General features: G+C 40.4%; 2 protein-coding genes across 4 annotated transcripts in view; both read right to left on the reverse strand.

Moving 5' to 3' along the window:
• The window catches only part of LOC146479806 (low-density lipoprotein receptor-related protein 6-like), a 16,483-nt gene extending 15,796 nt beyond the window's left edge, over window positions 1–687 (reverse strand). Inside the window, exon 1 of the mRNA XM_085110658.1 lies at window positions 420–687. Within this exon, the coding sequence (XP_084966784.1) occupies window positions 420–573 (154 nt within the window). The 5' untranslated portion in view covers window positions 574–687. The remainder of the gene's footprint in view (window positions 1–419) is intronic.
• Window positions 688–3,843: 3,156 nt separating this feature from the next.
• On the reverse strand, window positions 3,844–26,790 carry LOC146479807 (cytosolic non-specific dipeptidase-like). Of its 3 annotated transcripts, none has more exons than XM_085110660.1 (17): window positions 26,667–26,789; window positions 26,515–26,533; window positions 24,618–24,728; window positions 21,560–21,679; window positions 20,559–20,600; window positions 20,079–20,159; window positions 18,983–19,057; window positions 18,432–18,512; window positions 17,879–17,952; window positions 17,262–17,336; window positions 15,325–15,469; window positions 13,532–13,631; window positions 12,239–12,291; window positions 10,565–10,683; window positions 5,262–5,347; window positions 4,979–5,145; window positions 3,844–4,320 (listed from the first exon to the last, which is right to left on the reverse strand). In XM_085110660.1, exons 1-17 carry the CDS (start codon window positions 26,702–26,704, stop codon window positions 4,273–4,275), a joined length of 1,434 nt encoding a protein of 477 aa, XP_084966786.1. In that variant the 5' UTR covers window positions 26,705–26,789; the 3' UTR covers window positions 3,844–4,272. The 3 variants fall into 3 exon arrangements, with proteins under 3 accessions (XP_084966786.1, XP_084966785.1, XP_084966787.1); XM_085110659.1 differs by lacking the exons at window positions 3,844–4,320; window positions 4,979–5,145; window positions 5,262–5,347 and adding exons at window positions 7,210–7,371; window positions 8,558–8,724; window positions 9,529–9,614 and having other exon boundaries at window positions 26,667–26,790; XM_085110661.1 differs by lacking the exons at window positions 3,844–4,320; window positions 4,979–5,145; window positions 5,262–5,347; window positions 26,667–26,789 and adding exons at window positions 7,210–7,371; window positions 8,558–8,724; window positions 9,529–9,614 and having other exon boundaries at window positions 26,503–26,526.
• Between the last annotated feature and the right edge of the window lie 219 nt (window positions 26,791–27,009).

A 27,009-nucleotide genomic window follows, 5' to 3' on the forward strand; every position in this document is an offset into this window, starting at 1 on the left:
GTGTAAATCACACAAGCCATAGCCTGTTTACAAGGAAGTCCTATTTTCAGTCAATTCCAGCAGAGCTCATCAGGGTAGTGGTCCCAAATATCTTACTGAGTGTTTCCCAAAACCCGTGGTATTAACTCTAGGAATTACAAATTCCTTAGTTCTTAAATTGTATTCAGTATTGTTATAAGAAAACAATCTCATTATCAGTATAATCAGGACATAGGCCCCTCTTTACTACTTTAAACATCAGTATTGCTATATCTTGAAATCTTCTATTCTGCAAGGTTATCAGATTTCGCCTAAAGAATCCCCACGCGCTATCTATCTCGTTTTGAAATTTTGCTTCTCGAATCTGGCGCAGTCCTCTTCGGAACCTAGCCTCCTTGTATGGGAAAACCTCTCGCGCTTGTTTAAAAAATTTAACTCACCTTTTCTTGGGGTGACAACTTTCCTGACAAGTCTTCCGTTTTCCACGCGAGCTTGCGAGTTTGCGAACTGCGTTTCAGATGCATCGCTTCGCCACACAACTGTTACAGTAACTATAGTTATGATGAATATCATAAACGAAGCGGAGACGTACATTCTGAGATGCGCAGGCGTTACAGCCACATACAGTGGAAGCACTATGAGTGGAAGGTTCAAGGCAACAACTCGTCAACTCGCAGTCGAAGATCAAGTAACCCTGTTGCTTCAGAAATCTGGTATATGATACACAGGTCATGGTATATGATACGCTGGTAATAAATGACGTCACTGAGAGCATAAGCCGGATGACGATGGAGAAGTCCAAAGACTACTGCAAAGCTGACACAACGTAACATATTTTAAAACAATATTTCGGCTGGCCAAACCAGCCTTCTTCAGGTTTAGATGTTACTAAATTAAAGAAATGAAATTACAATATTATATTATGGAGGATGTTGCAATACATTGGAGCGGCGGAAATGGCGTTTACAAGGTGGTACCAAAGGATAAGAAAATAAGTAAAATAAAATACAAAAATTACAATTCATCACGTCTATTTAAACCGTGGGGTTCCAAGGTCCCCGCTAAATCTATAAGAAAAGACTCTCTGACTTTTCTGATTGAATCACGTGAGGAGTGGATAACTTCAAGTGGTATTAGTTGCATGTCAGTGTGGCAGTGGTTAGGTTGAGAAAGAAAATGTTCAGAAACAGTGGTTGGTTTGGATGTAATGTTAGTTTTGTCAACTGGGCGTCTATGTTCGTTGAATCTGTCTTTGAGACGTCGCTTAGTTTCATCTATGTATTGCAAATGGCAGCGGTTACATTGTACCAGGTAGATTAAATTTTTGGTGTTACAGGTTATGTGTAAAGTGATGTTACGGGTTTCGCCTGTGGAAGAAAATGTATAATGTTTAAGACCGTTAGTAATGTAAGGACAAGTGGCGCAATTTTGTCCACAGCGGAAAGATCCTGGTGGTGAATTAGTGCTGTTAGGGGCGGTGACAGTCGGTAGCTGTGCTTTAACTAAAATGTCGCGAAGGAGTTGGAAGTACGTCTGTAAGCGACGATAGGTGGGTGTTTAAAAACGTCCCTGCAACGGTCGGAGGAAAGTAATATGTTAAAATGTTTGCGTAATGTATTAGAGAGGTGAGGAAGTGCTGGGTTATATGTAACGACAAAAGGTATGCGGTTAATAGAGTCGTTACGGTTAGCTTGCAGAGCGTCAGTGCGAGAAATATTAGCTGCTCGTAGGAATTGTGAGTCAAGAAAGGTGTTATGATATCCTCGTGCGAGGAGATAAGCTTTTAATTCGTTAATGCGGAGTTGAAATGTAGCGTTAGTAGAACAGATACGGCGGATGCGAAGAGCTAAGCTAAATGGAATAGATGTTTTAGTATGTTGAGGATGGCATGATGAACTTAGAAGATGTTGGTGTTTATCTGTAGGTTTAGTGTATAGGTCAGTTTGTATAGTGCCGTTATGTAGAGATACCATTACGGCGAGAAAAGGAACGTTAGTTAATGAGTGACTGCTACTGAACTTAATAGTGGGGTGAATATTATTGAGGTAATCGATGAATATTTTAAGATGATCTAGACCTTCAGTCCAAATCATAAAAATATCATCAAGGAACCTCCACCAGGTATGGACATGGAAAGGAACATTAGAGAGAGCGTTAATTTCGAAAATGCCGAGAAAAAGGTTAGCAAATGAAGGAGCCATCTTAGTACCCATGGCAGTACCATGGACCTGAAGATAGTGTTGCTGATTAAATGTGAAGTTATTCGTGGTCAGTATCATGTGTAAAAGGTCACAAAGCGTCTCAGTAGGAATGTGTTTGTCCCGGGGGGGTACTCCTCGGAATTCTTGGTGGGGGTGTGCCGCCCGGGTCTTCAAATCCCGACCCTATTTCAGACCTGAACACGCCATTTTCCACACCCGTTTTCAGACCTGACCTCTAAAATTCATACCCGTTTTCAGACCTGATAATTATGCATCAGTGCCGAACGGAAGTTGACGCAAAGGAGTAAAAGTAAGCTGGAATGACATAGTTTATCTATTTCTTTTTCTTGCTATCAGTTAGTCGTTCCAGTTACGTACTGAGAAGAAAAATATGTTTGTAAGCTTTCGTAAATGTTCGCGGCCCCAAAAACCCGACCCGATTTCAGACCGTAATTGTCAATTTTCAGACCAAAACGGCTCAAAAACCATACCCTTTGGGGCGGCACATACCTATATACCTTATATAGGGGAGTACCCCCCCCCCCCCCCGGGGTGTTTGTCCGTACGAGTTTCAAGGAAATGACGGCAAGCATCAATTCCTTCGTTGTGTGGGATGTTGGTGTACAATGATGAAACGTCGAGGGTGACAAGCATGGCGTTACTAGGTAGAGTCCCAAGGTTAGAGAGTTTGTTAAGGAAGTCAGTAGTGTCTTTAATGTGCGAATCCAAGGAAGAGACGAGAGGGTTAATTCTGGTAGTCAACGAATTGTGAGATGCGTTCTGTAGGGTGGCTGTTAGATGAAACTATGGGGCGTCCTGGGTTTCCAGTTTTGTGGATTTTAGGTAAAATGTAAAAGCGTCCAGGTTTAACGTCAGTTTGTAGCAGGTATTGTTTCGTCTTTTCGTCAATGTAGCCGTCTTTGAGCATGCGTTGAACGGAATACTTTCACGATTATAACAATGCCTCTAATCCTAACCCAACTAACCCATTCCGCAACAAAAGTTCATGGACGCCTCCCACTAACAGAGACTCAGCATTAAACGCATACATGGATGCTATCAAACATGACATCTCCACCTCTAATCTCAATCATATAACCGACAACTTAACCTCACACTAACGACAATCAGTACAGAATGTTAAGACGACAAGACATCGTTATCAAACCGGCTGACAAAGGCTCTGGGACGGTAGTGGACAAAACCTGGTACATAGACGAACGTAATCGACAGCTTAACGACGTTAAATTCTACAGAAAACAAGACGAAGACATAACTAACCAAATTCAACAACGAGTTACTATTTACGTCCAACGCATGCTCAAAGACGGCTACATTGACGAAAAGACGAAACAATACCTTCTACAAACTGACGTTAAACCTGGACGCTTTTACATTTTACCTAAAATTCACAAAACTGGAAACCCAGGACGCCCCATAGTTTCATCTAACAGCCACCCTACAGAACGCAAATGAAAGATAAAAAAGGACGTAGGGTTGTCGAAAATTAATTGCTCAGAAAGCTTCAAAAATAAGACTTGGGACTTGAATTCATGACGTTATGATACCAGTACAATGCTGTCAAGGATCTCTTCCAAACTTAAAAGAGAGGACCGATCAACTAATGGTCTCAAACAACAACAACAACAACAACTTAGGCAGCAATTTTTCAAGATTTACTTTTAATTATCATTTATTCGTGTTACAGCCTCAGCTACGTCATAGTGTTCAGTTAAGGCATTCTATGAGGGATTTACACAGCGAACGTGTTTTATACGACAAATAAACGGCCTACAGAAACTGCGGTGACGTCTCAGGTCTCGTATTCAGACAACGGGGGCCGAGACATGTCCGCCGACAATCCTGCGCATGCGTATTTCCCGTGCGTTAGCGTCTCAAGCAAGCTTGTACTGTGCACTCTTATAACCGGAGCCCATTTTACCATTGTTCAGCGGGGGTAAACCGCTGATTAAACAAAACGCGAGCTCCAGTAAAAAGCTGGTGTTTTTTTTTTCTGGTTCTAATCGTCCTTGGAATCATCCTGAAGTCTATTTGTGCATTTTGTGTTTTAGCTCTATGTCCCATGTGTCGCTTACTCAATTATAGCCACTTCTTCCATGTAGGCAGCCAACACTTTGGTCTGTTGATTGAAATAGAAACAGAAACGAATGTCAATACACAAAACTTTCCTTAAGTAGAACAAACAGGATGATGACTTCGCGTGACCAAGTTCCGTATAAAGTTCACAATTCCTTGGGAGTTTCTGACCGCGATAGAGTCGCGTCCAAAGGGAACTCGGTCCCATTCCTCAGAATAGCTGACCGTTCACGGATTACAAAAGCGCGAAATAAAACCACTGCAAAAATCACGTGCCGGAGGGAAAGACCTTTCCAGCGACACTTACTCCTTTTCTGTAGATGTTACGTTCAATCTTGTATGAATTACTTTTCACATCCAGAGCGGTATCAATTAAGTGTTGTGAAACCAAAACCAAAACCAAAGTAACTATTCTGACCAATCACAGCAGACGTGAATGGCGCAATGAACCAATCAGAACTGGAAGCAAATAAATGCAACCTGCGCCAAGCGCGGGAAAACGAGTGCGACCAGGTCACGATTGGTTTTGCCTTCGCTTCTCATTGGTTGAGAAAGTGCTGCGAGTTTTGCCAACCAATCAGAGAAAACAGTAAAGCAAAACCAAAGCAAACGGGAAATTACTTTCGACACTAAATTGAAAATCGCTCCATCATACTTAGTGACAAATACCATAAGTTGTCTTCGTTTCCTGCGATACTTACACCCTCGATGTAGTTCTTACGATCCATCTTCTCGTTCTGAGAATGCGCGCCGTCATCACATGCGCCCAGCGGCAGGAGCATGACATTTTTGCCAGTGGCTTCCTGCAGGGTCAAGGTCACGGGAATACTGCCACCTTCGCGAGTCATGTCGGGATCAGTTCCAAACACTGCAAAAGAGATAATTGCGCAAAGACGATGTTTGTAAGGTCACCGTGACAACCAAAGTGTTGCGTTACATTTCGTAAAGAGTGACATGACATTTTAGCATGTTAAAATCACACACCTGTCTTCAGAGCAGACCTTGCGGCTTGGTAATTGCCGTGATTGTAGTCACTCACCCATGGACGACCTCCATGACCCATTGTTACTCTGTAAAAAGATAAGAATGTGACACGTGTCCACTATGTTTTGAGACTACATGAAACCTTGGTAAGTGCCCATCAAATGAAAGTTATGTTATTGGTAGTAAGTTCTTGTGGTATGTCAGGTTGTCTTTACTGTGCAAAACTGCGTGAGAATTCAAATGTGAGGTGCAGGGCAATACTGCCAGAGATTTACGTTCGTTATGCTGCTATCAAACGGAAATTCACTGAGAAGTATTTTCCGGTCTTGAGGCGGGTTGTTCGAAAGCTTATTAACGCTTATTAAAAGTGTTTTGAAAGGCTAATTTTGCGCTAATGGTAGAGAATGTCTAAGACAAAACTAAGGGACAAAAATCTCTTTACTGATTACCAATTAAACTGGAATCAAACATGTTAATTTCGGGGATTTCGGTACAGGATTAGAAGAAAACTCGGAACAGAAAGAAGTCGAGGTAAACTGGGGGTGTGTATTTTCGTTCTCACTTAATGATCAAAAAACAGCTGACTCGCTGACAAAAGCACGATTGATTAACACAAAAACGTGGAAACGTGTATCAATAACATCACCTTTATTACGAAAATATACTATGTATTGTATCTCCATGTTACAAATATTTCTGTCTACACGAGCACATTACCTAACGTCTAGCAAAATTAAAACTTTTATTCGCGTTCACACTTCAGTTTCCATAAAGTGTTTTCCCAAGCATCACATAAACACGGTTTCGAGGGAGTTCGAAAACACCATACCTTTGATATATTAATTTCGCCTAAAATGTATCCACATTGATAACCTATATGGAATAAAGCTTTGTGTCTTTTTTGGGATGTTTTTGTTTGCGATGAACGCGAAGCGCATTTTTCATTACTATACGGGGTGAAGTAGAGCACGCGTTTTTCAAAGCGGGCGAAACCCTACAAAAGTACAAGTTTGAAATGGTAAAAAGCATTAGTATGGACAGAAGGGAAAAAAAGCTACGAACTCTGAGGAATCGTTCATACTAACGCGTTTCCAAAACGCGTTTATTTCGATGCGTTTTGTCCTTACGTCCACCCACAAAAAAAAAAAAAAACGATCGAACACGCTATCGTATCCGTTGCGTACATGCACAAACGTTCTCCTGAGTGGAAACATTTGTAAACGCGCTCTATCGCACGACAGCGTGGCGCTTTCAAGGGAGATGCCACAAGCATCGCGGGCGCGTCTATTTCTCGCATGCTCAGATGACTGTTGTAACGTTTCCTCGTAGCATGCCAGCATATTCGACCACTTTCGTTTGAAAACGTATAAGTTTATTTATGTTTCAAAAACATTTCTCTGTCCACCGAAGCGTATTTTTTTACCATATTTGCCCGTCCTCGCGTATCCGTTTTCGTTTGACTACGTGTGGACGGGTTCTTAGTAAGGACGGAGAAAAAAAACGCTGCTAAAACGAGAGTGTGAACGCGAAGCTTTTGATATGTTTTTTTTAAGGGGCGTTTCGAAATGTATTTGCGTAAACGCAATCGGGGTTTTCAAAAACTGAAGTAACGTTATCGGAGAAAAGACCTTAAAGAGGCAGTACCACCAATTTTTAGTGTGCCTTTGAATACCGAAAAAATATATTTCAATTTGTATCGATGAAATGTCAATATTATGGTTCTGTATTGTTAACAAATACCCTACGACGTACCATAAGCTAGTATTTGTTATCTTTTCCTGCGAATGGCTTGGATGGAAATGGATTATAACCTTGAAAACTTGGTCAATTTTTTCAAGTTCTTCCTGTGTATTTTGGAGAAAAACTGATTTACAGTTTGTTCTTTCATTTTATGTTAGTGAAAAGGTTCTATGTTAGATGTTTGAGTAGCTTTGATCAAAATACAGCAAAATCTTTGGACCGTGCCCATTTAAGTTTTGAACTAATTAAAATGCCGCTACCCTTATCCAGGACAACGCTTAAGAGTTTTGTCAGTCAATTCCGGTGTTAAGTTACTCCTTTACTCCTGAAGATGACCCAGTTCTTCCAAATACGCAACCAGAGCCTTAGTCTAGAAAACAAAAAATGTTAATTACATTAGTATTATTCCAGCATAATAACTCGGTAATGGAGAGCAATATTGCATGAATGTTTAATACAAAGAAAAAGGGAAACTGAGAAAGCGAGTTACAAAGCTCTGCGCTTTTGAGGGTGTGCCAATATCGATACTCGTCTGAAAATATCGTGTTTTGATATCGTTCAAAACTGGTCACGTGACCCTTTTGAAAAGAAGTGGCGCGAATATTTCAGCTGTTTTCGGGGCAAATCGTTTATTTTTCCCTAAGCGTAACTTTGTAGTCCAAAGCATTCTAAAACTCTCTTACGCAAAATTACTATTTTTTCCTCTATGTGTCGAAAGGGGGACCCTCAAAGAACGAGCCCTTACTGTCAGGTTCTTAGCCCCTCAGTGGGACTAAAAACTGCAGCTACATCGCGATAGTAAAGCAAGCGAAAAAATTGGCCCCCGTGAGGAGACACTTCCCTCCACGCGTCGCGTCTCCTCGCGAGAGCAATTTTCGCGCGCGTTCACGTGGTTCGCTACAGTTAGGGACTGCTCGTGATCTATTCCAAACACTAAACGCGTCACTAAACACGCAAATGTGAGAGAGGTCTCTTATTTTTCTCAGGGGTAGAAAAGCTAGCGAAACGCGCGAAAGTGCGCGAAGATCGCCTCCCACGAAAAGGCGCGACGCACGGGGAAATTTTCGTGCTCGCTTTACTATCCCCGAGAATAATAAGAGACTACTGATACTTTATCAAACTCATTAATAATACATCAAGCCAAAACTAAGCACATCACTACCGTGAAGGAGGTTTAGAAATGTGATCTTAATTATCATAAAATTTTGTGAACTTTTGCTTCGAATTTCTCCAAGAATTATCAATAGTTTGAGAAGCTATATCAAACACTCGAAAGAGTGTTTCCTCCTATTTCCAAACACCTCGAAGTTGGTTACAAAAACTCGACTGCGCCTCGTTTTTCAACCTACTTATCGGTGTTTGGAATTCGAAGGAAACACTGTTCCTCGTGTTTGATATATTACTTAAATAATATCTCTACAATAAACGGGCGAAATATGAAGGACAAAAATTACGGTGCATCACCAGTACTACTTCGCCGCCCGTTTAGAATTTTACCTCGCCCCTACTATCTGTCCCTGGGTTTTATTGTTCAATAGACGCGTAAAACAACTCACCCCTTGAATGTAGTTCAAGCGGTTAATCTTTTCATTCTGTGAGTGCGCGCCATCATCGCATGCACCGATTGGCAGCAGAACAATGTTCTTTTGGAGTGCGCTCTGCAAGGCCAGAGTCACAGGGATACTACATCCATCACGGGTAAAGTCCGGCTCTATTCCGTGCACTTGATTGGGAACGAAGAGAATGCTGTGGGTCAGTAGAATACAACACTCAACAAGATTAAGTGCGCAGTTGAACGTTGGACTATTGAAAATAGAGGAGATAGCAGCGAGTCACAGGAATACCACAACCATCAAGTGTTAAGTCAGTGGACTGTTGAAAGGAAAGAGACTGTTGTGAGTGAAAGGGATGATGGGTGGCGAATCACAGGAACACCAGACTCTGCGAAGTCCAGCCCTTAGCAAAGAGACCATTATAATATGAATAATACATCCAAGAGAAGGAGTCTTAAGGAACGAAATTGGTGTGAGACCTGATAATTTAAAGAGACGGTGTCTGCTAATGCAGACTCAAATTTGCGGCGCAGTTTACGACTGTGCGGGAAAAGCAGAACTCGGCAAGGGTTGCTGAAATCCTAAAGGAAAACTAGGGGTAACCATGCATTTTCAGAGATAATAAAGCAACAATAATTTTAAAATGCCTAAAACTACAAAACAACTGTGTCATTTTTTTTATTCTAATTTTCTGTTTGGATTCCAACAGCCGTTGCAGAGACTTGTTTTTCCCGCATAATCGAAAACCGCGTAAACATATCTTTGTTTTGGCAGGCACCATCCTTAAGAAACCGGAGTTTCTCGGGCCATAACGAGATGCGCAGAATGTATTAGTAGTAACAAAAGGGGCAACGGCCTTAAAGCATTGAAACTAGGAGGAAATTCAACCTCGTATTCGTGATGATAACTTTTCTGAAGTCAAACTACATGTAGCTTTGCTATGTAACGCTTGCAAACAAGAAGCATTCACTTACCGGTGGTTAAAGCTTTCCTAGCCGCTTGATAATTAATGTGATTGATGTCGCTAACCCATGGTGGACCGCTGTGGTGCAAGCTGACCCTAGAAGTGCGTCACGCACATTGTAAGGTCACATGTCACGCATACAGGTCTTCTGCAAGGCCTCTTGTCAAGGACAATAGAAGGTTGTGCGCAATACAGGTCATAATTCGGCTTTGAACTCCCCGGAATAGCAAAACTCGTGAACAATGCCTCGATCTACGATCTCGTCGAAAGCTCTCTGGCTTAAAACTGAGTTAAAATTCAATTGGTTTCGCTTGTGGGATGGCACAAATAACCGGAATAGCAAAACTCGTAAATATTGCTTCGATCGATACACGACCTTCTCGACAGCTCTTTGGCTTAAAACTGAGTTAAAATTCAATTGGTTTAGCATGGCAGTAAGTTGCGGATACATTGGGCGCCAGATCGAGCTAGAGAAAGGCAGTTTTCGACGAAGAATGTCCGTTAAGGTCACGGTTTTATTTTTACCTCCTATAGAAACACACTTCCACAACCACAGATTTATAACAATTACTTTTTTCCACCGATTTTCAGTAGTAGCTAAGCTAGGCACTTAAAACTCTACTAAAATCACATTGTCAGCATCGAAGTTTTCCATACACCATCTGCGACGGAATAGTTCATAGTTCACACATCCGCTCTAACATCGTAAATTTGTGACTAGACAAGTAAGTTTCCAGCCAACTGAAAGTCAGCTGTACTGAATAGATATCATTTGAATGCACGCATTTTTTGAATCATCAATCCACGGACTCAACTGAAATTTAGAATCCCTTTGCACGACCGAACTGAGCTACAGTTCAACGAGCAGTCACGGAGATATCCACTATTACATAAGCAGGCTAGCCATCGGGTTGCAACCTCAGCTGCGTAAAGTCGTTCCTAAAAGGGACGGGGGGAAGGGGAGGGGGGGGGGGGACGGGGGAGGGATCCTGTACTTAAGAACCCTACCAAAAGAACCTGGCCGTTAGAAAAGATTCGTTACTCACTTCAGAGTGTTGGGGCTCCCTCTCTTCTCGTGAAGTTTTGTTAGATATTTGCAAACTTGTTCCTCCACTTTTTTCGGAGTCATATCGGGCACCAGACGGATGGAGAACTTGCCAATCACCTGAAAAATATATACGAAATTATATCAGATTGTGTGTCACCGGTGCAATATTCTCAACCAAATCAACTTTGCTGGAAGCGTAGGGACGGATACCCAGGTGTATAGCTGAGAGGATCGAGGATAGCTCTGACAATGTCACGTAGACAAACCTTCAACTCCCATTGAAGCATTAAATTTCAATCATTCCATTCTACGTCAGCAGGTCAGTTGTCTCCGTCGCAGCCGTTCTTTGTCATGCAACGGGGAGGACCGTTGCGTGACGAGACAGAACGGCTGCAAGGGAGACTAGCAGTTCAGAAGTGTTACAGAAAGATCCATCTCGTTTCCTACCTTGAACACAGGTCTAATGAAAGTATAAGAAATTAAATTGCCGAAAGAACTGGCAAACCATGAAACTCTCCTGCCAACTGGGTAATAAGCAAAGAAAGCCTAAAAATGGTTCAGCGATGTCATACGGCACCACGACACCCATCCTCTGGCTAACATCATTATGCACGAGCGACTCCCCAGCAAACGAGAAAGAGGAAGACCAAGAAAACCATGGCTTTTATACAGCTGTTTCGATAAAGGTTGTCAAAAAAAAGGAGGGGGGGGGGGGGGGAGGTGGGAGCGTAGGTGACAATGCCGAAGGGTAGTCTGGGAAATACCCGAAAATTTTCAATAAAAGCTCAGAATCCATAATACCTTGACCGTACAGCGAAGACTTGAGATGGCGGGCAATATGGATTCTGAGCTTTTACTGAAATTGATTGGGTATTTCCCAGCCGGACTACTTTTCGGCATTGTCGCGTATGCTTTTACGCTTTTTTTTTTGCACAATCTTTGTCGAAACAGTTGTAAATGAGGGACCTTACGAAAACACGACGGCGACTGCAACGACATCGCCATTCTGAACGCTGGTAACTCCAAAAACCTCTTATGAGGGATTTCTTATCATCGTTGTATGTGTTTCGATTCCGGAATAGGGTCAATCGAACGCACTCTTAATGAGCAAGAACAATCGTTCTACACGTGCGTTTTTTAAACGTTTTGGTACATTTCCTTGCCGTCTTCTGCAAAACAACAACGTGAAATGACCAAATTCAACGTTTTGTGGAGAACGTGAACACACAACGAAGAATGTTTCATTCTCTTTCTTAACTTGAACGCCACTCCTACCAATTTGGTTCCTGGATAGTTCGCTACTTTTGTAAAAGTTGAGCGAGTCGAAATAATCGCGAAGTAGCAGAAATGAAATAAAGTTATATTTTCAAGTGACGTTTTCGCTGGCGTTGCCGTCTTGCATTCATAAGGTCCCTACTATAGAGTGGACAGCACTTGAATTTGTTCCAGTGGCAAGAATGGCTGATCTACAACGGGTTTGAAGGGGCATGCTTGGGTCTCTAAAATTGCACCTACGGCCCTTCTTAGGCTATGGCGAGTGATTATGATGACGATGACGATGACGATGACGATGATGAACGTTTTCGACTAAACCCTTTAGTTTTGAAATAATACTGTTGCCATTCCCGTTGTATTTCAGTGAGAATTGAAGTCGCACATATTGCATACTCACCTTCCTGGGAATGACTGTTTTTGAGCCAGATTCATAGAAGGCGCCTTCAATGCCTGAAAACAAACAAAAACTCAAGATGTTGGTTCCTGATCCTGTCATGTTACTGCGCCTTTCAATTACACACGGACTCCGAACTTCAATCTCAACTAACGACTTGCGTGTTTTTTACTGCTGTCAATCATAATTACGGCGACAACCGGCTGACCGCAAAAATACAGAAACCGACAAAGTGGATTGAAATCCGCCAATCACAGCGCACAAACATGACCTTTTGACCACGCTGAGCCAAACGTTTTTGTTTTCTAAGAGATCCGCTGCAGTGATTGACGGCAGTGAAAAGCGTAATGATTGGTTGAATCTTAAACTTCAGAGTTAGCATCTTATTGAAAGGCGCTGTGATAAAAATTCGCAAACTACTACCCAATCAGGATCCAAAATGAAATTTTTAGAAACATATGAGCTTTCGACTCCCTCACTGAATCTATCTCAAGGACTGGGCACGTGACAAACCTTTGCTCTCTTTGCCGTCTTTTCGGGGCCCCCACCCCCTCGAGTAAATTATCTTAACTACGGTATTTTTACTTAAATCAGAATTTTTCAAGATTGTACAAGAATTGCCGACAACTTGCAAGTTTGAAAAGAAAAGCTGAGAAATAGACCCAGGAATTAAGGGCTCTTTCCATTTGCCAAAACTGGCCGACCAGACTGGTCAGTTCGTAAACGGAATGTACCAATAATTTGAAGGATAAGTTTTATGCTAGTCCTCTTTCTGCTTAGTTCCTATATAAAAAAAAATGATCTGTCTACCCCCGATTTTTTCTTTTTCTTCAAAAACTCATTAATAATTCATAAGCCAACTGACCTTTCAAATGGTCGATAAAACATCACGTGCAGTGGTTTTAAATCCCGATAAAACACTGCTGCTCGTGCTTTAAGCATTACGTTGTCCTCTTTCATCTGTTTACGTATTTTATTTTAATCCTACTTTCCATAAAGTAATGGTCGCCACGTAGATTATAAGTGAACCTTTAGTTCCTAGATAGGTGTGCGACCTTTTTATAACCAACTGGGTTTTCGTTCACAAGTCTCCCCATTTGTTTCTGGGTTATTTTTATATCACTGTTATGTTTCTGAAACGTGGAAATAGAACAAACCTTAAACCTGACTAGGAATGAAACTTAGGGTCACAGGTTGTGGCTTATTAGCTGGATTGAAAAGCACGTGTCATGGTTTGAAAATCACGTGTCACGGTTTGAAAATCACGTGTCATGGTTTGAAAAGCACGTGTCATACCATGGATGGAAAGAGATGGGTACCGCCAGCGGTGCATCAGCACTTCCTCTTTTGTATCATGGATGAGTTCGTTATGGCCTATGTCTGCACGGTACTCCTCCTACAAGAATACAGTTTTAAAGCACCATCAGTTAACTTTGAGGAACCATGGCATTTGATTATAGCTGCATCTCCACCCCATCTGCCCCTTTGGGTTGGGTCTGGCTTAGACTGTTTGCAGTCTGTTTCTCTCTTGAAGTTTGTGTAGTGGTGTAAACACGCATCGAATAATGGGACGAGGAGGATTGGGATCAGACGAGAGCAGTGCACGTCTTCCCCAATCCCTTTTCGTTCATACTTCTATTGTAGCTCGCGCTCAACGGATTAAGGACGGTGCCTACTAGTGTTACTGCGCATACATTCTGCGCATCTCGTGATACTCGGTTACCTATGGGTGGTGGCTACTAATACAGTGATATTTTTTGCGCGGTTTAAAACTATGCGGAGAAAGCAGAACTTAGCAAGTGCTCTAGGTATCCAAAAAGAAAATTGGGGGTAACCATGCATTTTTCAGAGAAAATAAAGCTTCAATTTGAAAACAAAAAAAACGCCATGCATTTTTTGTATTTCACTGCCTTTTAGAATAATTGTTGCTTAATTATCTCTAAAAAAATGCATGGTTGCCCCCAATTTTCCTTTTGGATACCAATAGCCCTTGCTAAGATCTGCTTTTCCCATATAGTCATAAACCGCGCAAAAATACTTCGATATTAGTAGGCATCGTCCTTAACACGAGGCAGATTAAGAGAAAGGGGGAGGAGGGGGGGGGGGAGGGGAAGCAAGCAACCTACATCTGACTAATACAAATACAGTATGCGGAACAATGTGGCAGTTATCAGGGTTTGGCAATGTTTAACATTTAGAAAAGGCCATTTCCAAATAACTTTAACGTTTTACTTCTGTCACCAATTAGTGCTTTGTACTAGATGACCAGACACATTAACAAAGTTTACTACTAATTTTGGCAGCCTCATTTTCAAAACAAATCCTAAGGCAAAACAATTGAAGGGCCCAGTGCAAAGAGGACTTAAGTGATAATTTGGCCTTGAGATTCAAATTTCTCTGAATTCGCTGTAATTCGGCATGCATATAAGCGCAGACTGGTTATTGTGTCAGAAGCATAATTCCATATTTATTTCGTGATTTTTGTGCTTCAATTCACCCAGTAAGCTCATGAATTTAGCCCCAAACTAACCAACTGTTAAGATGTCTGAAATGATTTTCAAAAGTCTGTTGGCTGTACTTTGGCTAACAGAATTGCTATCACATTAAAACTTTTGTTTAGCTTTAAAGAATAATTTAAAACGTCACTTAAAAGTTGGTTCAGTTCTTAAACTTAAGTCATAAGCTTGTTGGGCAAATTCGGGCTCTGAAATCATAAAGTAAATATGGAACTATGTTTCTGATACAAGAATCAGTTTGTGCATGCCAAATAAGAGCGAATTCAGAGAAATTTGGATGCCTGCAAGGCCAAATCCTAAGGCCCTTCGATTCAAATGAAAATGAGCTTGATTTACATACGAAAAAAAGTAAAATGCATACTGTATTCATGTGTAACTGAAGATTTTGCAGCTTGTCTCGTTTAAAAACTGAGGAAAAAGCAACTTGGCAGTGGCCCACTACATCCCTTGGTAGTAAAATTCTTTTAGTAGTAACAGAAAGAGAGTAACAGGCAAACTGTTTAAGGTAACCTAAAGAAGCTATAAAAATAATAATGATGGGAAGAATTCATTAATTATTTTGTGTTAACTCACCTTGTCAAAATCAATAGGTGTGTAAGTTGCTCTTTCGTCATCAGTCAAAGGAGCCACATCCTTGTTGACATCTGGAATGATAATGTTGCCCTTCAGATCCACCAAATGGTTCAGTAAGTAGATCAGATCTGACATTGCTTCATGCCTACATGTGTTGGAGAGAGAGAATTGAAGAGTTTTAGTTTTAAGGCCCCAATCATATGGACACCATCATTTCTGTTTGAAACTAAAAACCTTTTCTAGTGTTTTCATGTGTTGTCTTCATGAAAATGCAAACTTTTCATCCATGTGGATGGCAAGAGCAAACTATTTAAACCATTCGCTATGTTACAGCTTCCCAGCTTAAAGTGCTACTATGATCAAATTTTTACCTCTTGAATTGTAAGGTTTATCACATAGAATTCTAGGCAAGATTAAAAACGCCGTTTACCGTTTCTAAATATCTGCATTGGTTCCGGAGATATTTAACTTTGAAAAATGTGTAAAATATGTAAATGAGATGACTGATGACGTCATATTCTCAACTCAATATAACATCAAGTATATAAATAGAGGTATCTCAGTCACTTTACGGCAGAGACCATTGAAACCTGGCAGGCTAATAGTTCTAAAGGCAATACACCTACGGCTATAAAAATTCAGTTCCCATGGCAACTCACTCTTTTTCAGTCCCCTCCAACCTGATTTCAATATTTTAGTGATTTTCAGCTTGAAAAACATTTAACAAGGCCACAAACTCGACCTAACATAATTATACGCTTGCTGGATCATGCAGATGAGGCACCATAAATGGAAAATATCAAAATAAAACGCCAAACGTGGCCAGCAAAGCCTTAAGTATCAGGGAGGACTGGAACCCAGTATGTTGCCATGGTAACAAAACTGATAAGCTCATATAATGAAGCGCACCTGGAACAATGTAACTGCAAAGAATCAAGCATTTCTGAGACAAATTGGCTGAGATATCTTTTTTCATAATATTTGATCAAAATTCGGTTGAGTTTATGACGTCATCACTTGGCTAATTTGCATATTTTAAAAACTTGAATATCTCCGGAACAAAAAGAGATATTTGAAAATAGTAAACAGCATTCTTCTTCACGTACAGACTACTTGTTTATGTTTTAAAATGGCTTAGATTAGAAAGACGCGAATTTCGTCATAGTAGCACTTTAAAGGTTTGCATCGATTTGTACTGTTAACCCTTTAACCCCCTAATATCAACGAACAAATTCTCCTATCTTGTGCTGGTCACTATGCTGGTCACTATTTGGGCTTAAGGGTTAAAATTTGTATTTGTGTTGTGTTTATAATGAGGCTAGGGAAAACTGATGCGAAAATGGCATATGGACGGAGAACTTTCCTGCTGTTCTTCTCTTCTCTCTGTTGGTGTCAGTAGTGGTTTTTGCATCAGCCTTTTGATCTGACAGTTGGAAGATTGGAGGGTTGACGGTTCAAGGCTGGCTTGGTCAGGCTTCATTACTGTGTTGTTTCCTTAAACAAGAAACTTTGCTCCACATTGTCTCTCTTCACTCAGGTGTATAAATGTGTACTGGCAACATACTGCTGGGGGTAACCCTGCAATGGACTAGCATCCCATCCATGGGGGAATAGCAATACTCTTAGTTGCTTCATGTCCGGCTCCAGCCAGGTGGGCCAGTTAGGTGCAAGTGTGATTTTACCTACTAATCTCTCTATCACTTAACACAAAGTCTCAAAAACACAAACTTTTGAAATGCATCCACATGCATCCCAAAGCTTTAGATCCAAGTCTGAGTATGACACTGACCATGAGACAGTGTCAACTTTAAACCATGCAGACATATTTGCACCCCTCACACAAAATCCGCAACTCTGGGACTTTGCCTAAACTTTGCAAGGCTATGGACTTTTCAAGGGACCATTTGGTACCCCCACAAATTATAGGTTCTACTCACACAGTGCCACCAAACACCCCAGAGTGCAGATCCTTGGATGCACAAGCCACCTCTACAAAGAAATAGCAGATTCCTCTGTAAAGAAATTAAAGATTATGTTCAGAAGTCTGCTTAACCATTATAGCCAGGCCAAAAATGGGGAAGGAATTTGTGATGAAGCCAGAGAACCTCCCTACACAGTAGGCTGGCTATACCATGATGCAGAGATGCCAGCTACCTTGGACATGATGATGGACCTGATGTTTAAATACTTAACGGTGTCTTGAGATCAAGATTCATATTCACATTGATTTCTTGGTCAAGTTTCTTCCAATCTGGGGAGGGTGACTGAGGCTACGACCTAGCTTGGATGCTCTACCACTGAGCTACAGGAGACTCGTGGGAGCTTAATAATAAAGGCCATTAAGCTACTGTGGGTTCTATGAGTCTTCTGTAGCTCAGTGGTAGAGCATCCAAAGGAGTAATATTTTGGAAGGGCTTAGGTTCGACTCCTCATAGGAGCACTCGGATTTCCAGTTTCCTGAGTATGCCTATACCATCACTTTTATTTCAGAGCTACATGTATATAGGTATGTGCGGCTCTAAAGGGGGTGGTACTTTGGGCCCTAAATTCTCACCTCAAGCCATAGGTGATGCAAGGTTTATTTTTTCCCAACCAGTAGTTGTCAGATATGCAGACATAATCTGCAGGCTGGAAAAAAAATTGAGAATGGAAATACTGTTTATTAATGAGAGTACCAGTTGGCTTCACCTTAATAATTGTTTCACTTCCGGACATCTGAAGTGACTTTGAGAACTTGTAGAATACAGTATTTTAAATATAATTACTGGTATTTTTATTACATTTATAACATACATTAACTTATATATTAACTATAGTCTTGCCAGAATTTGCAGGGACACAGCTGTCATACCGACATGTAGCTTCACCTTGCGCCACTTACTGTAGGCCCTTATTGTAACAAATCAACGTACAATGTTGTATACACAATTTCTTTAGTATCGCCTACACTATCCTACGCTTACAAATGTTTTTAGATATATAGTTCTAAAAATGAAAAATTTAAAACTCCTGATTCTAAAATACTATGGTGCAGGTGGAAGCCATCTTGTATTTCAGTCTTCAAAGATAAAAAATGTTGTCGTTGCTGTACAGATTGTTCAACAAACCTTGAAGAAAGTATCTTTCCTTGCAAATATCAACTCATCCAGTCCTTCACTGCCAGATTCTTCCATTCCTTCAAACACAAACTAAAGGAAACAAAAATGGTGAGCCAGAGAATAACTCTGCAGTGTACAATGTGTTGAAGTGCTGAGGTTAACCATGAATTTCCAACTGAGTGTTAGCCCTAGCTAGTAAGGAATGGGAAACCATGTACGTACAAAGAACAAATTCTTAGACCTTGGTGCCAGGAATCAAACAACTAGATCTTGAAACCATTGCTCTAAGTTGAAAATTTCCATGATCTTTAAATATCACCCATGACTTGCTCCTGTCTGGCCTTGTCTCTCAGTCAGTAGAGGAATGGTTGATCTAATTGGAGGTTGTGGCTTTGGTGAAAGTCTAAGAATTGTTTTGTTTGCCCTAGCTGTGTGCTTTCCCATTCTTGTATTACAGTATCTTTAACTCTAACTTGTAACCTATTTATTAAAAATGGGCTCTTCTGAGCAGGTCTCCAGAAGAATTTCCATATCTCAATAGATGGGTTCCTGGCTCTTACCCTGAGGTTGATTGGCAGCTCATTACCAGTCTCCTTGTAGGCCTCAATGGCATTCAGCCATGCCAACACAGGACCCTGAAAGAATAATGTCATTTACTGTTAGTAACATTATAATAAAATACTTTATTTAAGATTGAGTACATCTCTTCCAAAGTTAATTAATAATTTATGAAAATAATTGAGCTAAAATTATATATTTTTTAATCTTGAAGCTTAAATTCAAAAACTAGCCTTTGGCTTTTTCTTAATTTAATGTAACCAGTGAACGAATGAAAGTAGAGTAACAATAAAATAGGCCATAGCCTTACGATTCTTTCAATTTCAGCCTTAACCCTTTAACCCCTAATATCAAAGAACAAATTCTTCTATCTTGTCTCCATACTTTTCTTATAAAAATAAAAAGTAGTGTGGAGAAGTTATTAAAATATCAAGAATATTCCTGGGTGATCATATCCCTTATTCTCATGACTTCAGGGGTTGAACAAGCTTTGATATTACTAAGAGAAATTTGATGCTGATCGCTAAGATCAAAATAATGATAAATTAAACAGAATTACGATTCCTACATGACAATCAACTTGTCTGCAAAACAAGAACTTATTTGGGCAAATTTGAATATTATCCAAAGACAACTTTCCATTTCGCATAGTTTCCAAGCAAGTCCTAAAGAATCAACTCCACCTACATTCATCTATGAGCAGTTGACATGCAAGCCATCAGAAAGTTTCCAAAAAGACTATCTTGCGTTCTTCCCCGTGGATTCTCAAGCAAAAGAGAGACTGCTCGCAGTCTAGATGTCAAGTGGTAATGATGTGGATTGAAAGCTTTATTCAACATTCCCTCTCCACCCCTATCCTTTCCCCTTTCACCCCAATCCTCCCTACTTTCCTCAGGACTATTTCCCGGGCCCCCTTCCCCTTTTCACCCCTATCCATCCACCTTCCCACTATCCTCCCTTTTTTCACCCTTCAATCCTAACCTTTTCCCTTCATCCCTAACTTTACCCCTATGTTCCCCCATTCACCCCTATCCCCCCGTTCACCCCTAATCTCCCCTCTCACCAATTCTCTGATAAAAAGTGAAGCATACTCTTTACCTTGTCATCAGTGGATCCTCTGCCATAAAGTTTGCCATCTATTTCTGTTAACACAAAAGGTTCTGTGTCCCATCCATCATCCTAATTAAATTAAATAAATATTTTTTCATAGTTAATTTATGAATCATATAACCTAAATTATATTGGAGCTTTTCTGCAAGATAACTACAGAGTGTAGGGATTAGAATATTATTATTAATGACTGTCCGACTGCCTGACTACAGCTGGCTAGCTGCTTCGCCAACATACTAGCTGTAAGTGAGCAACTAACTGACACCGAGACCAACTGAGTTACTGACTGTCTGACTGACTGACCGCCGGACTACAGAGAGCTAACTGCCTTGCCAACATACAGTACAAGCTGTGAGTGAACATAACTTACTGACACCGTGACCAACTGAGTTACTGTCTGACTGATTGACTGACCGACTGACAGCCGACCAAACGACTGAATGACTCACTGTCAAAGTACTTACTTACCAGTTTTGCTGGCTGAACATCAAGATGTCCGTAAATGCACAACTATACAAAAACAAAATGAATTAAATTAAATTTTTTTAATGGCACATCACTGAATGTAAAGATATGTCCTGGTTTATTACAAAAATTACTGATTAAAAAGTTTATAAATCATGAAAGTGCACCTTTTCTCCGTATGTATAACACCAACACCATCCCCTTCCCCAGTTTCACAAATTCATTAAACAGGAAATTAACCATTTTCTAAATAACATTATAATCGTTTTAATTTGTTCTACTTAAAAGATTCTTTCCAGGTCTCCTCACTATAATCCAAATTTTCAGGGGCACAGGGATGGTTGCATTGGTGAGAGCAAGTGCTCATAACCTCCCACCAGTGTCACCTGGGAGTTTGATTTTGCGGCTTGATGCCATATCTGGGTTGAGTTCATTGTCGTTGGTTCTCATCCTTGCTCCAAGGATTTGTCTTCATGTTCGAAACTCCAATGCGACCCAAAGTGGATGAAGAGACATTATTATCATTACCATTATCGTATCATTGTCATCTATGTATGGATAAGGGGGTTACAGTTACATGATTGTAGTTTCAAAAGAAATTGTGGTGCTCTGTCAGTGGGGAGTAGAATGAATGCTTGGTTTTATGAACAGGCCGGGTACCACTAATTTGGAGATTCAAATGCTCACATTTTGAGGGTCAGCCCTTAAGCTTTGTCAGTCAAGAGCAAATCCAACAAAGGCAAAAACACTCAAAATGTCGGCACTCAAATCTCTTTGCAGTGGGCAAATTACCTTATCAATCCTGTCAATGAAACCAAACATTCATCATATATATGGTTTGTGTTTGTTGGGTCCTGTCCCTCTCCCGAGAAACTTCAGAGTTTTTCTTCAGGTTCCAACTTTGATTCAACCAAAGTAAACAGTGGATGAAGAACCATTATTATCATTATCTTTGTTTCAGGGAAATCACTGTAAAACCCTGTACTACAGATGTATCAACTCACAGTTTTCTTTGCAGGGTCATTTCCAAGTATTCCCAAAAGAATAGGAGGAAGCTGAAGGCCAACACCATGCTGGGGTCCAAGGTCTGCCAGCTCAACCTCTCCACCAAGTCGCACTATTTCCTGTTTGAAATAACATAAAAACTTTAATCTTTGCTAAAAGTAATGCAGGAAAGACAACTCCTCCACACTTACTTTTAATTTTGCAAATCACCTGATACACTGAAAAAGGTGCCTTTGATAACAACACACCAACATTATAATGGAGACATAAATATTATGAGCTATTCCCTACGGGGTTGACCAAATGAATATATAAATATAATATTCATATATTCAATAATTATGAGCTATTCCCTACGGGGTTGACCAAATGAATATATAAATATAATATTCATATATTCAATATTATGAGCTATTCCCTACGGGGTTGACCAAATGAATATATAAATATAATATTCATATATTCAATTGAAGGGCTGGGAGCATAACCGACCTATGTCGAATTTCAGCCCGTTTTTCGATGTAGCTCGGATTTGTCCAAACGTTTGCATGTGTACTGCAATTCGATTGAAAACCATTGTGCAGTATTTTTTCACGCCGCTTTGTGTTTTGTATTAATGCCATTGAGAAATTTTACCATCTTGTAAAGATATATCGGTAACATTATAGACACTGGATGACCAAAAGGACAATGCACTGAGGATTAAATACTTGTATTCAATATACACTCGTTGTCTTTGAAACATGGCACACGAAAGCGGTGTTTTTCGCGGGAGCAACCAAAAGAATGCTGTCACGCTTTTATTTGATTCTGTTACAAACTACTACGTACGTGACAGGAATGTCCCAAATGTAAACAGTTACATTCTCCAAGAGAAAATGTGTCCATTTCCTGGCGTAAAATCCAGCTTTGTCCCGTTTGTCGACATATCACTCTTGATAACGCAAAATACTAGCATTCTACACGATTAACAGGAAGACATGTAGCCATTTCAACGATTAACAACGATTAACGGCAGTTCTATTAAAAAGGTAAAGACTATCTATTCTTTTTACTACCAGTCGGTGTTAACCGTTGAAAATCTATGTTAATCGTACCTTTATTGAATCATTGCCTTGAAATTGTCAAGTTAATCGTTACATACCAAATTTCAAGCCTGGCAAACCCCAACTAAGGCTTGCAAAACACCTTGTATATGGCGGGATTTGTCTCTGATGCTCCCGCAGGATTTGATAATCGAATTGAAAAATTCGCCACGGCACAGTCATCACTACCAAGGAGGGATTCTTTGGACAACATTTCCACCAGTTCCTGTGAACTGCATTCGTTAATTCCGTAACTTTTCAAAAGATCCATAGATGTCGTGCGTTTACAAACTTCACCAAACAAAAGCGAAAGCAACTAGCCAGTACGATACGCAAGTTGTTTATCCCGACTGCCTTGATCTATTTTGGGCTTGTTACAACCCGCAAAAGCAAACCATGATATCATCTCAAATGTTACTTATAGCAACAACAACTGGTGTGACTAAACACGGCTCGTGGACAGTGGAAACTTTTAGCCTACCGATAATTTGGAAAACGAGTCTGACGTGGACAAAACCTATAAAAAAATTTGCCTTCCAAGCGCGTTCACTTGTAGACAAGCAAACTACCAAATCCCCTCCCCCCCCCCCCCCTGACTCAATGTTGTCTTTTGGGTCACGAACAGTTTCCTGGCAAACATCGCTTCCCACATCAACATTGCATAAGGGGGAGGGGGGGAGGGAGAAGTAACTGTGGTAGAATTATGAAGGGAGAAACAGTAAGTGAGTGGTTTTTTGGCTGTCTGTGTTCGGTTCTCATTGCATAGGGGGAGGGGGTGGGAGGGAGAAGTAAGGAAGTGGTTTTTGTTCTGTTCGTATTTGGTTTTCTCAAGGAGTTTTGTCCACGATTGTAAAACCGCGAAATGTTTTCCAAACCAGGCAGAGCCAAAATTCGGACAAATCCGTGCGAAACCGAAAGCCGCGCTAAAATTCGACATAAGTCGGTTATGCTCTCAGACCTTCAATTACAATGCAACGAACTCAACCAGGGCCACCGATAAAACCGACACTTTGAAATTTAAAGAAATGTTCTCATTTTTGATTGGTTTACAAACTACCAAAGCCAGACTCCTTTGTTGTAAACGTGACCTGTGATTGGCTGATCAATGTTGGGTGACCCCGGTTGAGTTTGTTGCACTGTAACGGTCTATGTATACTCCAGATAATAGTCAAGAGCAATGTTCATGTACATTATTGAGAGTGGAAAGTAATAATAATTTCATTTATTTTGTGTGTGCTTTGGTTTTGCTTTACCATGTATACTGCATGATTGGTTGCCAAAATCCACATCACTTCCTCAACCAAGGATGACCAAGACCAATAATAATATTATTCTGACCTGTTTGTAAGTATTTACATGCTCCAGGTGGGTTCATGTGTTTTCTTTGAACTGTGATTGGTTCATTGTGTTGTTTATATTGGTTGTAATTGTCCAGAGTATTGTATCTGATGACACTGACAGTGCATTACCAATAAAAAATTTTTCGAACCTCCTGGGGAAACCAAATTGGTTTGAAAAATTTGGGAATTCCCAAAAAAATCTGACCGAAGCAAATGCAAGGGAACGACTTTTGCTTCAAAGAATCAGGAGTTTCGGAAAAACAAGGGTTCAAATAATAGAGATTCCACTGTAATTTAATTCAATCTCTCTAATATAGTAATTAGAGCGATTTCCAATTGAGTGTCGTAAAACCAAAACCAAAGTAATTACTCTGGCCAATTGCAACCGATGTAAACAACACAATGAACCAATCAGAATTCGAAGGAAATACATGTAACTGGCGCCAAACGCGGGAAAACACATGCAGCCAAAACACGATTGGTTTTGGTTTGGATTCCCATTGGTTGAGAAAGTTGCGCAAGTTTTGTTAACCAATCACAGAGCATAGTTCTGCAAACCAAAGCAAATGCGAATTTTTTTTCGACACTCAATTGAAAACTGCTCTAATGAGTGAAGGTAATCACATACGTACATCTTTCACATGATTGATCATCTTGACAATTTCATCTCTGTATGCTTGTTCTGTCCAAGCTGAAACACTCTTGATAGCAACAGCATCACTGAGCCTTTTCACAAAAAGGTCCTTAAAGAAATTTGAAAAAGAAAATTAGATGCTTTTCTGCTGTTGTCTCAATAGAGCATCAGTAGGTCTGAATCTTAAGGTGCTGCAACACTGGGCATAAGTTGTTGTGCAACTTGTCATGAAGCAGCTTAAACAGTATGCATTATTTCAGAGTGTACCTAAGGGGCTGATTAAAATGATCTGGCTGGCCCCAGGTAGCTGGCTTGGTTTGCGGAGATAAATTCATATAATGCCCCTCCCCTGCACTCTGCAATAACCCAACTAAGAGCTGCACCATTAGTATTAAGGATAGGTCTTACTCTACCAGCTTCTTCACCCTTTTCTCTGCCCCACCCAGCTTGCCCTCCTCACATCATCATGCAAACACCTTCTATTTTATTAATTGGGGGTGACAAATCATTATGGTAAACTAGTAACAGTCAAAGATTAGGGAGTGAGTTCGATGTTACCACTGATCTTGGTCCCAGGCTCTCTCTCCGTTGCCAAGTTGGTGATAATGTGATCCGCCCCTGCAAAATCTACAGGCATAGGTGGCGGAGAGGGAGGGGCAGGGGGGGGCTAAAGCCCTCCTAAACAAAAATTTGGGGGGGCCCACGTTTCGGTCCCGAAAATATCGGTAACGCAACAGAAAATTGGTTTGGCAAAATATTCCGGTTAGTGATCTTTTCACAAATCGTTTCACAATGGTTGCGCTTGGCAAAATATTATTTTCTAGGACTCTTTGAACAGCTCCATCCCGATTTCGAGAAGCCAATCAACTGCTGACTTTTTGCCATCTAACTCTGAGACAGCCAGTTTCCCATTGATGCAACGGCGGCCGTTGCGTCTATGGGAACCCAGTCAAACGTAAAGCTAAAAGATCAGATTGTATCGGAAAAATGAACGGTCGCAAATCTGAAAACAAGAATTTTGCTTATTTACACGTTTTGCCAATAGGTCTGAATATAATTTGATATTAGAATACTACACCGCGAATTTGCAGTAAAGAAAAGAAGTAACAAAAAAATACAAGCCAAAACACTGCAGACATTTTTACAGACTTTGTGTACAATGAGCCCTCCATGTTTCAAAACGCTCCGCTGCCTCTGACAGGGGATGCCAGATACACATCCCCAGTTTAATTTGTTCAATCAATGTTGTCCCATACAATCTTGACTCCAATCTGTGTTAGGAGTGTGTTCTTTAATTTCTATGTCGAACACAATAATATTTGAGACTCAATGAGATGGTAAGACTAATTAGCATAAATATTATTTTTTTGTGCGCAGCCTACAAATTTTGGCAAGATTTCCGCATGGCTTCATACATTAATTATGTATACATTTTGCGACTCAAACTCTATTCATGCTCGTTCTTTGTGTAAGAGGGTAAGTATGACAGTGATGCATGCATAATTAATGTATGGGGCTGTGCGGAAATCTTTCCAAATTTCTTTAAAAATATTCTTTTCTATTTACCACCCCTTACACTGCCCATTTATATGGGACCTGCTCGCTATTCATGGCCTACATTGGCGTTAATTACATACTAACTTGGGAAATTAAAATCATGTGACCACTAAGCTAATTAAGCTTAAATATTGGCTTAAGCTTAAATTTCGCAGCCAGTACTAGTTCAAATCTTGAGCTACATACTAGACAAATAGATAACGTTCCTCCTTCTTAAAGCATGTTAAAATATATAACGCGTGGTTGGAAGATTCACACTGATGTAATACTTAACAACTTAAATTGATAGTGATGCATGAAGGCGATTTAAGTGGGCCGGACCTTACACGCTACCTTACCTGATGGTTATCCACATAGCTGCAAAGAAATAACAAAAAAATCCATATAGATCGTAAACTAAATATGAACAGTGTGTGAAAGAAACACGAAAAGCAAGGTTACAATAATATTCTCATTATATTGAACGACGGTAAAATCGTTTAAAACTTACGTGAAAATTGCATCGAGTTTTGGAGAGAGAGACGCCATCTCGAGCTCCTACCTAAAGTAAGTGAAAGAGGAAGAAATTACGGTGGGCACCTTTTTTCTCTGTAGGGTGGAGTAGGCGATGAGATGAGTAGGCAAACAACGTTTATTATTTCTTCACTCTTGGACATAAAGAGACAAAAACCTTTACAGACCATAGAATGATTAGTCTATTCGGTGACTAGGTAGCAATTTGTTCCTGTAAACTTTTATTACCTAGCAATTTTTTTTTCTTAATAACCCTACCCCTCCCCTCCTATTCTATTTAGGAGGATTCAATTTACCCCACGTGGAAAGCCTCATTTTCG

This window comes from Pavona decussata, unplaced genomic scaffold, assembly GCF_977016875.1.
Source record: "Pavona decussata unplaced genomic scaffold, jaPavDecu1.1 SCAFFOLD_58, whole genome shotgun sequence".
NCBI classification, from domain to species: Eukaryota; Metazoa; Cnidaria; class Anthozoa; order Scleractinia; family Agariciidae; genus Pavona; species Pavona decussata.

What these genes read in the sequence shown, in the direction of transcription:
- LOC146479807 (XM_085110659.1), bottom strand. Translation starts at nt 26,704, where the DNA reads ATGGCGTCTCTCTCTCCAAAACTCGATGCAATTTTCAC. An exon ending in CACCTATTGATTTTGACAAG is followed by an intron (nt 13,632 to 15,324) that starts GTGAGTTAACAC and finishes GTATTCTTGTAG; the next exon opens with GAGGAGTACCGTGCAGACAT. An exon ending in GGGAGCCCCAACACTCTGAA is followed by an intron (nt 9,615 to 10,564) that starts GTGAGTAACGAA and finishes ACGCACTTCTAG; the next exon opens with GGTCAGCTTGCACCACAGCG.